Source organism: Aspergillus vadensis (genome assembly GCF_003184925.1).
Source record: "Aspergillus vadensis CBS 113365 unplaced genomic scaffold BO88scaffold_1, whole genome shotgun sequence".
Lineage (NCBI taxonomy): Eukaryota > Fungi > Ascomycota > Eurotiomycetes > Eurotiales > Aspergillaceae > Aspergillus > Aspergillus vadensis.
This window is the reverse complement of record NW_020292039.1, coordinates 1,202,313-1,219,256: the sequence shown is the minus strand read 5'-3', so window position 1 is coordinate 1,219,256 and position 16,944 is coordinate 1,202,313. Positions and strand designations below refer to the sequence as shown.

At 50.7% G+C, this 16,944-nt stretch overlaps 4 protein-coding genes across 4 annotated transcripts; 3 read left to right on the top strand and 1 right to left on the bottom strand.

Moving 5' to 3' along the window:
* Positions 1 to 1,435: 1,435 nt before the first annotated feature.
* BO88DRAFT_11676 (Aim21 family protein) lies at positions 1,436 to 4,820 on the top strand. Its single transcript, XM_025701317.1, has 3 exons — positions 1,436 to 1,494; positions 1,843 to 2,834; positions 2,896 to 4,820. The coding sequence occupies exons 2-3, from the start codon at positions 1,883 to 1,885 to the stop codon at positions 4,785 to 4,787; spliced, it is 2,844 nt and encodes a 947-aa protein (XP_025568240.1). The 5' UTR covers positions 1,436 to 1,494; positions 1,843 to 1,882; the 3' UTR covers positions 4,788 to 4,820.
* Positions 4,821 to 5,487: 667 nt separating this feature from the next.
* Positions 5,488 to 7,249, bottom strand: BO88DRAFT_11603 (transcription factor SUA7). The gene has a single exon (XM_025701311.1). It carries the CDS (start codon positions 6,960 to 6,962, stop codon positions 5,907 to 5,909), a length of 1,056 nt encoding a protein of 351 aa, XP_025568239.1. The 5' UTR covers positions 6,963 to 7,249; the 3' UTR covers positions 5,488 to 5,906.
* Positions 7,250 to 7,862: 613 nt separating this feature from the next.
* Positions 7,863 to 8,419, top strand: BO88DRAFT_409804 (ATP synthase subunit H; the record flags this gene model as incomplete). Its single annotated transcript, XM_025707974.1, has 3 exons — positions 7,863 to 7,886; positions 7,960 to 8,038; positions 8,151 to 8,419. The coding sequence occupies 3 exons, from the start codon at positions 7,863 to 7,865 to the stop codon at positions 8,417 to 8,419; spliced, it is 372 nt and encodes a 123-aa protein (XP_025568238.1).
* A 3,726-nt stretch (positions 8,420 to 12,145) lies between these two features.
* Positions 12,146 to 16,229, top strand: BO88DRAFT_11531 (DUF1765 domain-containing protein). The gene is made up of 2 exons (XM_025701302.1): positions 12,146 to 13,347; positions 13,406 to 16,229. Exons 1-2 carry the CDS (start codon positions 12,497 to 12,499, stop codon positions 15,936 to 15,938), a joined length of 3,384 nt encoding a protein of 1,127 aa, XP_025568237.1. The 5' UTR covers positions 12,146 to 12,496; the 3' UTR covers positions 15,939 to 16,229.
* The last annotated feature ends 715 nt before the right edge of the window (positions 16,230 to 16,944 follow it).

The window sequence follows — 16,944 nt, the reverse complement described above, 5'->3', positions numbered from 1 at the left end:
TGGTCTAGCCCGACTCATTTTCCCAACATGAAAGGGGAGGGGGGAGGGAAGTGGTCCCTGACGCAGCGGAGGGGGGGATTCACCATGGACAAGTGTGTGTTCTTACCAGTAATAGAATGTTTCCCCCCGCACCATTCATCGTATCTATTTACCAAGTAGCGCAAAAAATAGGGGAGGGATTTAATTTCTCCTATTCTTAGAGCAAACGGGGAGTTTTCAAGAATGGATCGGCCACCGATCATCAACCCGTAGTCCGCCAAATTGATACCGAGTTTCTGCGTCGTGCAAGGCGGGGGGCGACAGCCTTGCCTTTGGGATCTGAGCTGACCTTTTCATAGATGCTAATTCGTAGTATCACGAAGCGCTAACGTGTTATCGTCGATGTTACTGGGGTACCTAGTAGGTGTCTAGACTTTTGGTATGCATTATGTCCAAACCTTCCAAGAGCAGACTAAGAGGGGAAAATGCCTCAAATGATGCAATGCAGTAAAAAAGGGTAAAAAGTAAAAAAAACCATCACCAAATCATACCTATCCATTACTGTCATTCATGCATAGGGCAAGTCTCAGTTGAGGGTCTTGGGGATTTGTTGTTAACCTAGTATTATTGGTGGATTGTCGTCAGCTGAACGATGATGCCTGAGGAACTATGAACAGTTGGTATGTGGTCTTCTCCATCTGTCTAGCTACTACTATTACTACTTTGTATTTGTCTGAACCGATTACCGTTATCGTGAACATCCTTTGCTAAAGGGTCTAGTGGAACGTGTCTTGAAAACGAGAGAGGAATGATACACGGTGATACAGAAAGAAAAAATGGGAAACCTAAAAATGACTCCTGATCCTAGCGGGGTCCTCTGCCACCGCCTCAACAAGACTATGTAATTGCAACAAACAGCGCCGGTTGGTTCACAGCCCAGATACGGTTACCATACGGTTTGCAAGAGGGGACAGGAGCGGTATTATGCCGTCAGAGCACGTCACGCGACGGGGCGGTGGGCCGTGGCAGGAAGAAAGCGGTTAGTCTGGCTGTTACGGCCACTTTGCGGGAATCAAGAGTCATACATCATCCCCATAGTTACTTAGTAGACTAGTTATCTTGCAGGCCTGACCGTCTCCTGCTGCCAAGCTGCTACTCCTCCTCCTCCTACCTGCTACTGTTTCTACTCCTTCACTGTTCTCCTCATTCCCCCTCGCTCGGACACATTCTCTCGTATATTTCCATCTTGTCTCAGCATCATATTCATATTCATCTGTTGAATACTCCCAGAATTGACTTTCCCCACCCCGTTCCTCCCCCCCATTCTAGAGCTCGGGCTGAGTCCTCCTTCCATCATTGCGTCAACACTTGTTATCCTTGCCAGGTAAGCGAATCAATTCCATGTCCCTTATCAGTCATTGCAAATATCGTCCTTTCTCTATCGTTCCAAATCCCTTGGAACGGCTTCCTATCCGCCTTCAGAAGTTTTCTGGACAAGCCAAGACAACAAAGAATGTGAGCGGCTTCGCATGGCACCTATCTTATCGACCTGCTTCCGGCTACATATGTACAATCCCTGCCACAGAGTTCGCCTCGTGCCCTCTTCTGCAGCTTCTCCGCTAGCTCCTCGACTAGCTGAGATAGTGCTCTCATCTATCTTCCCACTGGGAGCACGTCCCCCCAGACTGACCAGCGCCCCTGCATCCTGTCCTGTTTCCGTAACCTATGTATGCACAGCTGCCCTGTGCTAGCTCCAATTCAAACCCAACCCTCATCACTTCCCCGCCATCGAGATTCAACAGGCTCATGTGACACTTGTTCAATGCTTCGTGGAGACTGACGATCGTTAGAATTGATTTCCAGCACATACCGAAACCATATTTATCAGACCAACCAGACAATCATGTCGAGTCAAACAGCTCCAGCCATCCCTCCCCGACCGTCAAGATCACCTCAACAAGGCCTTGCACCTCCCTCAGCAGACATGCCTAGGATCCCTCCTCGTCCTACCCACCGCATTGAGCGCTCAGTGTCTCCCTACCGCGATAGCTATGCACCTTCTCCCTTGAATGAACTGCCCAATGGTTCGGGCGTGAAACGTACCCCCTCGACCGATCTGCCTCCCCGTCCTCCGAGTGTCACAATCCCCTCTCTGGGTGAAGAGGGTATCGAGTACGAAGACTTGGATGTTGGCAACGCCTCCGACGCCCACCAGTCGACCCCCGCGGAAACACGCAACGTGGGAAGCGATCTCAAGCTCCATGCGCCAAGACCATCATTACCCTCCTCCAGTGCCAAGGCCAAGGTGCAGGCTGTCACACGTACAGATTCTCGTCAAGCTGCAGCCGCCGGTCTGGGCCGTGCCGGGTCTCCTCTTCATGATGATCATGCCGAAAGGCCCACTCGCTCATCGCATTCGCGGGCTAGTGGCTCACGCGCCGAGTCTTCAACCGCTTCCGCAGATCGCCGACAGTCACTCCACGGTGATGAACACGGGATTCCGGAGATTGGGCAGAGAGTGCCCATGTACCCCAATGCGGGCGATGTCCAGGCTCCGTCCCCAAGTCCATACATCGTGGAGCACCAACAGCAACGTCCAGGTCGGAGTCATAATAGAACCCGTAGTGGTCGTGAGGCCTCTCTGCCACCCGGAAGTTATGGCCTGCATGGGCACGGTGTACCTACGAACGACAAGTTCGAAAAAGCGTGGTACGAGAAGCACCCTGAAGAATACGTCAAGGAAGAACAAGGCCAATATGGTCCTGGTGTTGGCACGCCTAGACCAGATTGGGCTTTGAGCAGCGACGACCTGAACAAGATTGTTCGAGGTTCTGCTGTCACTGGTTCTGGACTTGGTACGTTAACCCATAATACACCTTTGGAATCGGAACAATAGTGCTGATAATGAAATTTCAGGTACCTCGCCTGCTGTGGCGGGAACTCCAGAGGAAGAAGTTGGCTACATTGCCTCTGACGAGTATACGCATCGCTTGTCATCGCCACCTCCCGAGTCACGCCGGGATTCTCGTCCGGCGTTTGAGTCCCCACTCCGCAAGTCAAGCTTACCAGCCGCAGAGTCTCAGGCACAACCGGATGATGCTGTGGAGAAGGATGCAATTGAGAAGCCAGAAGAACCTCGAGTGATTCATGTTGACGAGCCGTACCACCACCTGCACCATCCCGATGGTTTTGCTCAGACTCCGGATCCGGAAGAGCTCAACCGCGGCTTTACTGATGGCAATGAAGACGACGAGCCCATATTGGCTGCCGACGAAGTGCGCCCCGAGTCGGCCTACCAGCATCCCGCTGTCTCACCTTCGTTCGAAAGGAGTGGTAGTGTCGATTATGAAGGCAGAAGTCACACACCTAGTGCCACGCACAGCAGATCTAACAGCAGGGCTGCTAGTGTCCAGAGTGGCATGCCCGCTTTGACACGATATGACTCGCGCGAAGAGCATGGAGGCGTCTACACCCCTCTTGAAGATGTCGAAGAATATGAGCCCCTGTTTCCTGAGGACGATGCGAAGGGCAAGAAGACTGTCTCAACTGCAGAGCGCTTCAAGCAGCGTCCGGAGCTCAAACATCGGTTCCCTAGCCAGGATATCTGGGAAGATTCGCCTAACAGTCTGCAGCTGCACGCTACGGTGTCTACCCCGGAGGGCCCCAAGCAGGAGGCGTTTGAGACTCCTGAACAAGAGTCTTTCCGTAGAAGCCACGCGAGTCACTTGGATCCCCATCAGGTCGCGACACAGATTTTGGAATCCGAAGAGCATGACGAGAAGCCCCCCGCTCGACCGGAAGTGGCCAAGCAGAGATTTCCCAGCCGTGACATCTGGGAGGACGCGCCTGAAAGCCATACACTAGTGACGACCATAGAGCCGTCAGAGGAAGAGGTCAAGAGCCCAGACGTTCCCTCAAAGCCGAGCATCCCACTACGTCCTCAGAAGCGCCCGCAGCAGGCCCCAGCAGTGGATGCATCAACGAAGCCGGTCACTTCACCTACTGAAAAGCGTCAACCTCCAGTCATCCCGGATAGACCCAAGCCTCAGATTCCAGCTCGTCCAGCCAAGCCTGTTTCTCGAGCAAGTCACGAAGAATCAAAGGATATCGCTCCCAAGCCTAAACCGGCAGTGCCGGCGCGTCCTGGCGGTAGCAAGATTGCTGCCCTGAAGGCCGGATTCCTGTCGGATCTGAACTCACGGTTGCAGCTTGGCCCGCAGGCCCCTCCCAAGCCTCAGGAGAAGAAGAAAGAGGAAGAAGCTGCCCCCGTAGAGAAACAACCTCTGAGTGATGCTCGGAAGGGCCGCGCCCGTGGACCCGCGCGGAGGAAGCCTGCCGTTGAGAAGGCCAGCACGAGGTTACCCACTATTCCTGAGGTCAGAATTACCACGACGCTGAATGTCTGGCAAGTTGGTGAGGACGGTAACTTGGTCGTTGGATCTGAAGCCAACTCTGCTGTTCCCGAAACCAAGCCCGAAACTATGGCTCCAGCGATCGCAAAGAATATCGCCGGTGAATCTGTTGATCCGCAGCCATTGCCGGAGAAGGAAGAGCAAGTCTCAGCTTCACCGAAGGACACAACAGTCACTGAGTCCAACGAGCCTACATTCACCGAGGCTGCCCACTCAATACCAACTGACAGTGCGGCTGAGCCAAGCCCCGCTGTAGAACCCGTGGTCAAGGAGGATGTCCCCATTGCCAAAGAGACTTCATCCCCTGAGCAAGACGTCGACAACGTCGCCGAAACCCTAGCCGCCTCTGCAGACGGCAAACGGCCATCGGAAGGTGACATTGGCGAGACCCAGTGAAGTACCGACTATTGACGGTTGTCTTATTCTACATGTTGCTTTCTCATTTCTTTTTCCTCTTTCCTTCATTTCTTGAGACACTCGTGCACCCCACCGTCTTGTTTCACTCCCTTGATAGCACATACACGCATAGTACTACCATACCTCTGTGCAGTAGCTATAGAGCAGCAACAACAACGACAACCACCACCACCGCTAGTTGACAACACGTAAGTACAGCTAGCCAGCCAGTCAGCTAGCTTAGCTTGAGTGCCCACTTCCAGCAGTGTCATTCGTATCATTCATCGTACTTTACTCCTTTGGTACATCCCGCGTGAGGGTCACTCTGCCCCTAATACTTTCTACTAATCCTTATCCTTCATTTGGGCCGAAGTTCAATCTTTACAACTTACTGATCAGATCCACTCCTATAATAATACTATCACCACAGAGATGAGATATGGGAGTTGGGTGTTTTACGTTCTGCGAATTGCAAGAGTTGTCAAGGTTACGTTAATATTTACTGTATGAATGTTATATAGATACTACTAGTACTAGTAATGATAGTGTGGTTGATTGAAAACCAATGATTCATGATGCATGGCATGTATGCTAGCTAGATATGTCTGGATTAATTACATACATAGTAAACGAAAGGCTAAGTGACTGACCAAAGGGAATAAACTTCAATGGGAAGGTTTGACAAATTCAACGTCAACGGGGAACTAAGAGCAAAAGAAAAGGGTGTTATCAGGGCTGCTTTTGGAAGTTGGCAAATGGATGGTGTGATATAGAAAGAAATATGACGGCATATGATGATGGTTCTGGAAATAACGACTGGTTTCTGGATTTCATTCTCGTTCGTTTGGGAGACTACCGGGTCCTTTTTTCGCAAATTGCCATTCTTTGTTTGATATGGTGATGCGACGGTATGAAATGGATTTGAATTATATATCTGTGTGTTTTTGTTTTTGGTTCTTCTCTCTTTTTTTGTATATCTCTAGGTGATTTGGGGTATCATGTTTACTCTCAGTAGCTAGTAGCGAGGTTTGACTAGGGCGCTGGATGTGAAGCACGAGCAGCTATTCCGGCAGAACGTCGAGTGGTCAAACTGCCTGAAAAGGGCAAGGTCTAGCCCATTTAACTATTAGGCAGGTTCTTCAAGTCACCCTTCCCATCTTTGATCCACTCAGGATCGATTAGGCGCTCTCTTTCAGCGTATAGCTGCTTGTAAGCACCGCGGATCGTACCATCGCTGACATGGGCCACCTGAGATATCTCCTTGGCGCTCTTGCCATGTCCCATTAGGTACGAAGCCATGTAGATGCATGCCGCCACAATGGACAGGGGAGAACGTCCAGCCAAATCTCCCATCGTTGTCACGCGATCGGATAGAGCAGAGGAAACGCTGGTAACCTGGAAGGGCAGATCCAACAGGTTACAGAAACGGTTGCAAAGGTCACTAGGCTTGGTGGAAGTCGTGGCGGTGTATGTGTCGTTGGGATCAGGTACACCTCCGCTGGAGACCACAGCATTGATCCGCTCGAGGTTCTGCGCAGTGAAGAATTTCTCCAAAGCCTTGTAAATACGCCCAATTTCTTTCCTCGTAACCTTGGTCACCGCGAAGATCTCAGTGAAGGTACGTGGCACCTTGCACTGGCGACAGGCGATAAAAATACAGCCTGCAATGATCACATCCTGAGACTTTCCCTTGAAAGCCTTGGCATCGTCCACAATTTTGAAGAGGTACTTCGCTGTGTCTGCCACGTTTTTCTGGATGTTGAAACCATCGCAGAGAGCACCGATCTCCTTGTAGGCTGCCAGAAGAGCCTTGTTTGCCTTTTCACTTGACTGCTTGTTCTGAGCCCGGTAAAGGTCGCGAACGCGGCCCGACCCACCACTAGCAATCTGGGTCTCCAGCTGATCACCGTTGAGAAGCGGGTTCATAGCGTCTCCAACACGAGAAGGGTCGTCGTTGTTCTGATCGTCATTGGAGAATGTACGCCATTCAGAGTGCATGTCAATTTCCCGATCAGCGAGGACCAGTCCACATGAGCCGCAAACAGTTTCATGGGAACCAGGAAACTCCAGATTCGGGGGCACTTCTTTGCACTCGGGGCAAATGACGTGGGCTGAAAGGTTCTTCTTCCATTGGCCTGGCTCGGCCCTAGCGGCAGCAGGGGAAACGGCAGCCATATTTAGAGGCAGTGTGGCGAAGCTTGGATGTATCGTTTTTTGGAAAGTGGTCGAGAAACTCGGAGCTGCGGATGCAACGGCCTTCGAATGGCAAGGTAAGGCTTGCGTCCAAAGTCTGTTGGAGAGACTTTATGAATCGGCGTGCTCACAGTATAGCGGCGAGAAAGGATGGGACAGCAGCGGCGCAAATCGCTCAGACTGATTTGCAAGTACGTCTCCACGTCACTGCCTTTGTACTAATGTTAGCCTGAATGCCCCAAGCATATCTGAACAACAACTCCAATGGGAGACGATGCAGGAGATTCCCGAGTAAAAACTACATGATGAATGACAACGGTGAAGGTCTACCGGTAGTCACCGACATGCAGTTTTCTCCTCAAGGAGGGGATCAGGTTCTATGAGCTAGCGCTTTACCTTTCCGGGCAGGTGAAGGACTCTTGGTCCTGCCAAAGTTCCCAGAGTAAAGCACTGAAGTACTCGGTGATCACCTTCTCCAGCGTAATCCCCGAAACCTCGAAGCCAAACTTGCCCGACCGCGATGGAACCAGTCAAGGTCTCTCCGTGAGGATTGTATCACGAAAAAGTGTCGCAGAGCAGACAAGGAAGGCCTTGCGGAAGAGGTGGCCGGGAGGTTAAGAGGGGAGGGGAAACAAAGAACGACGAGAGGGAAGAGAGAAGAGGAAGAGGAAGCGAAAGAACTGAGGTTGAGGGGCGAAGCGGACAAACCCAGCTTGGAGATGCACCTGACTTGGACTTCGCAGCCGCCCTGCTGAGTCATCCGCCAAGCCGAAGGCTCCCGAACAAACGTCGAACTTCCAACATCGGCTTCAATCAGCACTTGCTCTCCTCGCAGAAACCCACCTACCTCCAACCCCCCTCATCTATCACCCCGCCGCGATGATGTCCCAGACTCTCAGAGCGTCGGTAAGATCACGATACACCTACGATATACCCCCCAACTCAACCGGGTAACATGGTGACTGACCCTGTTCGGTAGCGCTCTCTCTTCTCCCGCGTCTCTCGGCAACAGGTTTCTGTTTCTCGCCGCACTTTCCTGACCTCGGCTGTCCGTCAGGGTATGTGACCCTCTATCATACTATGTGCAATCGATTCCCATCGAGAATGTTTACTCGGATAGGGCAAATTAGCCGTGCATATGAGGCATTTACGGTTTCTAACGTCTTGCAGCCGACCCTGTCCAGGAGCTCTACCTCCGCGAACTCCGTGCCTACAAGCCCACTCCCGTCAAGGCCGGTGACGCCGACGCTCACGTCCAGAAGTTCTCTCCTCCCGCTGCTCCCCAGTCCCCCGAGGAGGCCAACCTCGCCAATGAGCTGAAGTCCTACGAGAGCCAGGAGGTCGAGGTTGAGGGCCAGGCCGCCGCTGGTGAGGCTGCTCCCGTTGAGGAGAGCTGGTTCGAGGAGGAACCCGAGGAGGAGGCCCACGCTGCTCACTAGGTATCTGTTGTTTCACCAACAACGATCAGGGAGAGTCGGGGCTTATAGACAATGGGATGGACTTAATGTGATATCCTCCGCTGTTCGAGTCCTGGAGTAACTTCTGTAAATTAAACCTACTTTGAGCACATGAACTTTCTTTTCTTTTCTCGCCATCAAGCTCTTCTAGTCAAGTATGTTTTGCATCCCTTCGGAACATAACCCGGCCGGGAGGTTATTAAAGAAAGGGAGTGAGAGGAGTACTTCGTAGCAAGTAGTACTCAACGTTTGGCCAAAGCGGGTACCCCGAGCGCAGAAATTGGCCTCAGGCGACCGTAGCGCGGGCGGGTTTGATATATCCGACCGTCCGAACCTCCTCTTCTGATTGATAAAGTGGGAGATTGATCCCAGCACGCCATTTGGAAACGCTGTCCGGAGTACAGCGGGACATGATACAGCCAGACAAATTGGAATTCGCCTCCTGCAATGATGACCCTGGTGTGCGACGTGTGAAAGTTGTGAATACATCTGGTACATTTCGGGTATGGTCAAGTGCACATGGGCGCCGGTGACCGGAAGGGCAGGACATCTTTGGATCTTCTCAAGGGTATGCAACTGCATCTACCTTACTTCGGGCTAAGAGACGATCATAACGTGTCCTTCTTCATCGGGCTAAAAACAACATGCAATACGAATCATCGTTGTTAGTAGTGTGTTGGTAAGATCTGTCGATTCGAAGAGGATGCAGGGGATTTAGCGTTAGTTGTTCTACTGTACAGTGGGTTTGAAGCGTGAGATATGACAGCTCCAGCCAGGATTGCTTTCGCAGACCGCTAGACCATCAGAAACCCAGGCCTTTGACTGAAAGAATGAAACATTAATCTGTCTCGATCCATCTGTCTGTCTGTCTGCCTACAACACCCAACACACTATGAGGGTTGTTGCAATCGGTTTGCTTTCAACATTATGGGGCTAACACGTCCATACTTGCAGCATCGATCTGTGGAATGATGGAGCGATCGATGGGCCTGTCAGCCAATTTAGGATCTCATACTCCAGGAATCTTTTGACAAGAAGACCAGGAAACGGTGGCAGGCATGAAATGGCTGGCTGAGCCACTTCATCCCCCTGTTATCAACAGGATGACGTTGGTCAAATGGAATGAGAGCGGGAGTCTCCAGGTGGACCGCTTATAACTGTACAACATTCCTTTCGGAGGATTGAATTGGCAGGAATTCACATCTGTCTTATGGTTGATAATGTAAACCCACTTAATTAAGATTTGATTAGCGACCTGACTAGTAATCCAAGAGGAGGAGGAGGATGCTGGAGGGAAGGTTTTCCAGTTGCGGTGGTACTGGTGAGGATCCGATCCGATCCAAGTATATTCGGTGGTACCAAACAAACAATGAATGGTAAGTTACGGCGCGGACGGTGAAAGGCCAAGTCACCCAGAGATACCTTTACTTTTTTCCTTACAAAGCAGGGGCAGAAGTGTGATGGAACAACCACACCACACTTTGATCATCTAACTCACGCCCCGACTGATAAGTAGCAAGCAACTCTAGTACTTGATAAGAGCACTGAAGCGCTTCCTACTAAGTAGTTGACACTACTTGACTCCTTTACCAGCCTCAGCCTGACTAACCATTTCCCTATGCCAAGTCAAGTTTGCGCGCGGCTTTACTCACAATGTTTCACAATTACCCCATACGGCAACCAAATAGGGACTAATATCAGGGTCCTGCCAAGATCCCAGCCCTCCTCCTGTACGAAATAGATAACTTCCATCATGTCACTACTAAGTACTACTAATAATAACACGGGAGAATGTTCCCCTCCACTGCGCCCCTCGGACGAGTCAGCACAACCGTTCCCACAGACGCTTCACATTGCCCAACTCGGGAGCCCGGACGAGGATCGAAAACTCTACTGCGTACCCAACCTGTTCCTGCAAGCTGCTGTTGGACGTGCATGCAGCCTCAAAATGGATCGGAGCCGGGAGCTGAGCGAGATTGGATGGGTAACTAGATTACTAGATAGATATTTAAAAGGTAAGTACGGATAGTAAAGTATGGTACCGCTCACAAATACAGTTTACTTCCATCAATAGTCGCAATGATCTGATCCATCCTTCTTCTCAACCCTTTTGTTACCATAGCACCTACATCTAAATCTACGCAAGTCCAGGACTACTAAGACAGTGTGGGTTATTCATAGTAAAAAAAATTTCAGCTTGGAGAATGATTTCGTCATGACGCGATTATTGAATTCTCTTCACAGCCTTGCATGGGGCAAACTCCTCTCCCCCCTTCTCCATGTATTAATAGGTTACGAGGCTTAAGCACCAGGGACGCACCCGGACGGGCTCAACGTTTTGTGAGGTATACAGTAGGAAAGGAAGGGGGACGATAAAGGGGACAAATACCAAATCCAGGCTTTAATTTCCCCTCAATATCATCATATGAGCATCATCATCCTCGTCCCAATTTCATCTCTAGACGGACAATGGAGTTTCATTCTGGGCGAGTTCTGGTGTTCGGATCGCTCGAATTCCGACAAGGGCTCTGCGGTATTGTAATCAAATAGATGGTTACATACATACCCGGTACTTACTGTAAGAGACAATACCGCCCAAGCGCAAGCCAGACGGTGTGTACTTGCTTACTTACCTTCTGGCGCCTCCATGCGTGGACGGGGTACATCATCAAGCCATAAAATCCAGACAAGCAGGCAGATGGAAAATAAGAAAATAAAATAAAAAATAGTAAAAAAGAAATAGTAAAAGAAAGAAATCCTAAGCGACCGCCTACTTGGGCAAATTGCCTGGAACCTTTAGGATAGGACAGCTTTCTTTTCTTTCTCAATCTTAAACGTGGAAGGAGTCCCATTCAGTCCTCCTTCTCGTCTTCTACTTTTCCGCGCCCGCAAGGTCACTGTTCCCTCCCCCGTCATCATTGTCGTCGTCGTCGTTTTTAAGAAAGAAAATAACCACTTGGTGAGATCATTATACCCTCCATCGTTGGAGGCCAAGCTTCACGGGGGACTGCTCCAGTCTTGAGTACAGCCCCATCTGCCCGGGTTCCTGAAGGGCTAAATCAAGGGTTAGAGAGGAGAGAAGCCACCAGGAGAAGAAGAACAAGTGGGCTGGCTTGTATGTAATAGGAAGTGGAAAGTATTATCGAAACCGGTCAGTTCATCTGCTTTGCCCCATTCGGCCTGCTCGTCATCTCCTCTTTCTCTCTCCCTCTCCCCTCTGTCTCTCTGTTTCTCTTTCTTTGGCCGTCGCTGGCTCTCGCTGGCTTGTTCATCCCCATCTCCTCTTCTTGCGGCTCCTTTCTCCCCTTTCCTTACTCTATCTATTCCGCTCAGTTCCTGCTCCGCTCCCCTTCCCTCGTTGATCCCGACATTCGTTTGCTTGTTCTGTTCACTCCCCATTATTCCTTCGCTCTATCACTTCCCTGGGACCCATATAAAGAACAAGAAAAGGAGCAAGCAAGTCTTAGCTCTGCTGCAATCTCCTACCTCTATCTCTTGCCGCCCCCCCTGCCGGCTTTCCAACCTGCCCCTCGTTCAACCTTACGATCGTTACTCCGCTATACTTCGTATTCACGCCGGAATTCTGCCCGTCCGTCGATCAACCGCTCGCTCTTCATTTTCTCCTGCCCAGCATTGGCTAACATTCAGTCCCTAGTTCGCCGTGCGTCGTCGTTAAAGGTTCCCGGTTTAGCTTTTCGGAGCCAGTCCTATCCCGAGCTTCGTCGATAATTGCCGTATTCGCTCGCCGCGGTCGCTTGCCCTTCCTCTGCCTGCCTGCCTGCCTGCACCGCCATCATTCCAAGCCTCCCTTCCTTGTCGCCTTCCCTCGTCTTTCTCCGCATCGGTGACCGGAACGATTCAATGCTACTGGAATAGAACGACCCGCATATGGTTTGATCTCTTTGGGAGTGGCTTTCGTTGTATATGGAGGAGCTGGTCTCCCCTACGCCCGTTTGAGTGATAGTATATTGCCCAGCCTTCTGCGGCTGGAGGAGATGTACACCTCGCTAGGGCTCTTCCTCTGCGTGGATCTATAGCCAAGATTGGCTATTCTTGACCATGTCTTCTTCCTCTCCAGAGCTCGCAGCCCCTCATCTCGATGACGATCACGTCCATTTGACCCATGCCGCTAGTTACAACCACCTTCCGGACCTAGCGGCCACCGAGGCCGGCCGGCCTGGTCTGCGGAGGACGTTCTCCGACTTAAACCATCCTGTTCAGACGGAGTCGCCGTCAAAAGAGGATGTGGCTGCTGGCAAAGACATCTTACGACGGACCTCGCTTCGGTCTAAGAACAAACCAACTATCGCTGTTTCTCGCTTTACCGTATCGACAGAGGATGTGTCGGATCCTGCTGGCCCAGAAACCTCAGTTCCTCCTGCCGAGGTTCCGGAAACGAGGGCACCGTCGCCCGTTGCTCGCCCCTCCAAAGCCCGTTCTATGTCCGGCAGGCTGGTCAGTTTGGCTCGGAAACCCTGGATGTCAAGCTCCCCGCCTTCTGGGAAAAGCTCCCGGCTCCGTTCTCTACGTACAGAGGAACAAACCCTAAATCCCCCGACAACTCCACCTAAGGTGAACGGCCAAGCAGATTCTGGAAGTGCAGAAACTGAGCCTACTGCCCCCGCCCGCAGGCGGACAATCCTACAGAAACGACCGCGACGTCCGATGGTCGCGGTTGTGACGCAAAGTCGAGCAGATAGTCCCAGTACTCCCAGTAGTTCTTCACCTCAATCACTAGTGGCCAAGAATTCGCTAGAAAAACTCACCGCAACCCTTAATGTCTCAACGCCGGTCCTACCTCCGGTGCCTAAAGCACCGGCAACTACGAATCCCGCCGGAGCAGTGGACGTGCCGCGGAAAAAGGATGAGCTCTGGGGTGTTTTCCGGGGCCTCGAGGCTGACTTCCAGAAGTGAGTCCTCAAGGAGCTTGCATATATGCGTACATTGGTTGACTTAGTCTTCATATAGGTTTCAGGCTAAGTCCAGCGCTTTGAAAGCCAACGTCGTCCGGTCCGCGCTGTTGCCGTTCTTGAACCGAAGCCCGTCGCATCAATCCTATAAACATCTAAGGCCCGAAGACCTAGATCGCCGGGTTAACATACTCAACAAGTGGTGGACAGGGCTATTAGAGATGCTCAACGGCAAGAACAATCAGTCCATATCCGGCACGGACAGGCCTGTATACTTGGAAGCAATTGTCGGCATTATGACTCGACCCGAATGGAGGGTTCCTTTCCCTCTTCCACCGTCGAACAGCAATTTCCCAAAGCCTCTCAAGCATGCGTCAACTTCTATATCGGAGAGTTCGGATGGCTCGTCAGGCTCCGATTTTCTCCTTGAGTCTATTCATCACAACATAAGGAATATCTTCACGCAAAATTTATTGTCGCAGATGTCGTTTGTGGTTGAAAGAATGTCCATGCGACATGCGCCCGCCAGCTTAGTTGCATTCTGTGGCAAGGCCTGTGCCTATGCATTTTTCTTCTGTCCTGGCGTCGCCGACATCCTTGTGCGGCTATGGAATACACCTCCCAGCATCTTCCGGCGCGTACTTTCCCAGTCAAATCTCGACAAAGGTAGCGGCACGAAAGCGTTAACCCAGGACCTTGCTCTAAACTTCCCGGCAGCCTTACGGACGCTTGCTTTTCACGCCCATACGGCTCTGGTGCGATACCTTCGCCAGAAGCCTGACGTACCTTTGAGCACTGTTCAGATCCCTTGGCAGAGCCCGTGGGTTTCGCGATGGAGTGGCCGGGATACCGATCTCTTTTTCGTTTTTGTCAAGTACATCCACGTACTGTACGCCGATGCTCTGCCGCCAGATCTTGACAAGCAGAAGCGGATCCTAGCACCAGGCTTGCTGCCGATTCACTCGCAGCTCCTGGTTGTTCTTGAGGACACCCTTTACAAGCAATCGGTTCCGCAAATGCAGGAAACCAATCACACGGCTGCCGCGGTCACATTTGATGATTTTATAGAAGGAACCGATGCGGCTGTCTCGGCTCTTCCCTTAGGGGCAGCGAATAGTCATCGTTTGATGGCTGAAAATCGCTTGATTATTCTGCTTCGGGATTTTCTCTCGGAATCTTCGCTTGAGCCGAACCAAGCAAGACTGCTGTATGCCGAATCATTTTGTACCATCATGAGAGCAGCTGCGGAGAGGACATCGCTGTTCGACCATAATGCTTGTTTCCTACTGTGTGATTTTGTGGAGGAGGTTATTCCCATTATCATACGATATTCTCATTCCATTGAGAATGACTTGTTCGACTGGAATTTCTGGCTGAAAGTCTGTCGTCAAATGATGCAAAGTCACAATTCTCTCACTGAAGTTCGGGTGTTCTCGTTTCTCTTTGCTATCTGGACCACATGGACTGCTTCAGAGGAAAGGAAAGCTGATCTGTGCTTGAAATTTCTCCTAGAAGAGTCCATTTTCTACCACTACTTCAGTCACTGGAGTCCAATGGTCCGCGCTTACTTTCATCGTCTGTTGTGTTGGAGACTGGGGAGGTTTAGCGATGAGCCCACATCTCTTGACACTGCGATCTACGAGACGCTATGGGACCGGCTTCAGCGCACTTGGAAATACTACCTTGCTTTCCAGGCCAAAGCCGATGAAGAACTCACCACACCGCTTTCTTCTGCACCGTGCACGCCGGCACCAGGCCGGAGGATTATCATTATCAGGTGTGATAATCAGCTGTCGCCATCGAACTTCTTCGTATCATTCGATCGTGTTGTTCCTCCGGCTCCAGCGGAGAAAACGTCCGCTTTCTCCAGTAGCAATACTTCTGCGAAAGCGGAATCAATGGACCCCCAACCCGCACCTAAACGGAAATGGAGTATCCTTAAAGCCATGTTTGGCGGTTCTTCTAGCTCAAAGTCTATTGGTGAGGCGTCGTCTTCTAGCAGCTCTGACGAGTCAGATTCTGCGAGCTCTGAAAATATGGCGTCAGCAGACAAAGGCTTGGACGGTCAATGGCAGCCCCAGAACAAATCTGGGGAGCTGAGTCGGCCCAAGACTGCACATCAGCCCTACTCGTTCAAATTCTCGCTAGAGTGGATGGATCGGCCTCAATGGCCTAGCAAGAACAAGCGTCTCTACACTCCCTGTCTTCCCGTGGGGTCGCAGCTGCACTTGCAGCTCCGAAAATCTCTGAATAAGCGGGATGATTGTGAGACGTTATCCGAATACGTTTCGGCGGCGGAGGGAGAAGACGACGATGAGAGTTATGACCCTCAAGGTGCACCCGAATCAGACGAACAAGACGCCCGAACAGACGACACCACAGAGTCAGAAAAGCAGTCCAATGATATTGATATCAGTCTTGCGATGAATGACAAACTCGCAGCCAGTAAATACGCAGGAAGGGCTCTTGCGGAGTGGGCGCAAATTGTATCCGAATGTGATAGCTTCTTCGCCCGGAGACGAGACGAAGGCGTGCCCTGCGATCGCATGGTTGAAACACCAACGCTGGGAGTTGAGAGTTTCCGCAAGTAAGCAGCGCACTGGAAGCCTGGGAAGAATCGGAAATATAATGCATATCCTCCATACTGATCATGAGTCAGTCCTGACTTGCGTTGACGGAGGTTTTGTCCTCCGCATTCGGATTCAAAACCGAAGGCTCCGGCCACTCCAATCATCCACCTTCAAGATAGAAGTCCTACTACATACAACCACCACCAGCACACAACATCTCTTGCACATCATGTTTCCTCATCAAAACCACGCGAACTGTCCTATAGAGCATGCAAAGGAACCAACCACTTTCCGGTTCCACATTGCATACAGCATACGACCACGAAAAGGCGAACCCGGGATTATGCATATTTAATACCTTTCTGTTCTATTTCATTGCCTTTCCATCCTTCTGATTCCTCATTGACTTCCAAACATGTACTGTATATAAATCTGGGTTGACTGGCTAATACATAACACGGCGCATGCACGGGTGTGGGATGAGGGCCTGGTTGTCTCTTTTTCCTTTATCTTATAGCCTTTTTATTATTTGTTCTCTCTGAAAATTTCATCTTTCTTTCCCACGTCATTCAATCTACTTCCTATCTACATCTCGGCGGAGTCATGGCTATGGTCTGCGATGCGTTCCTTTTCTCTTCCTCTCATCAACTTCTTATGACTGCTACTATCTCCTATTCCATCCTTACATCTTTCTTCATTCCTTACTCATCCAACTTTTTCCTGTTTACTTACCTTTACCTAAACTGGGATGTAGCTAGCTAGCTGCAATGCAATGTATGCAGCACGCAAAACAAATGTAGGATATAGTTGATTTGTGTGAAGTTAAAGCAAAAAGAGAAGAAAGGCACGGATTGCAACTGGGAGACAGACATCAATGTTTCAAATCTAATGAGTAACGACGCATCCATTATGAGTTCGGGTTGTTATTATATTTGTCTTTATTTTTATTTCAGGCCCTTTCTTGAGACATGATTAAATACCGTACTAGTATTACTTAAGTAGGTAATATCAGTAAGCAGTGTGGATT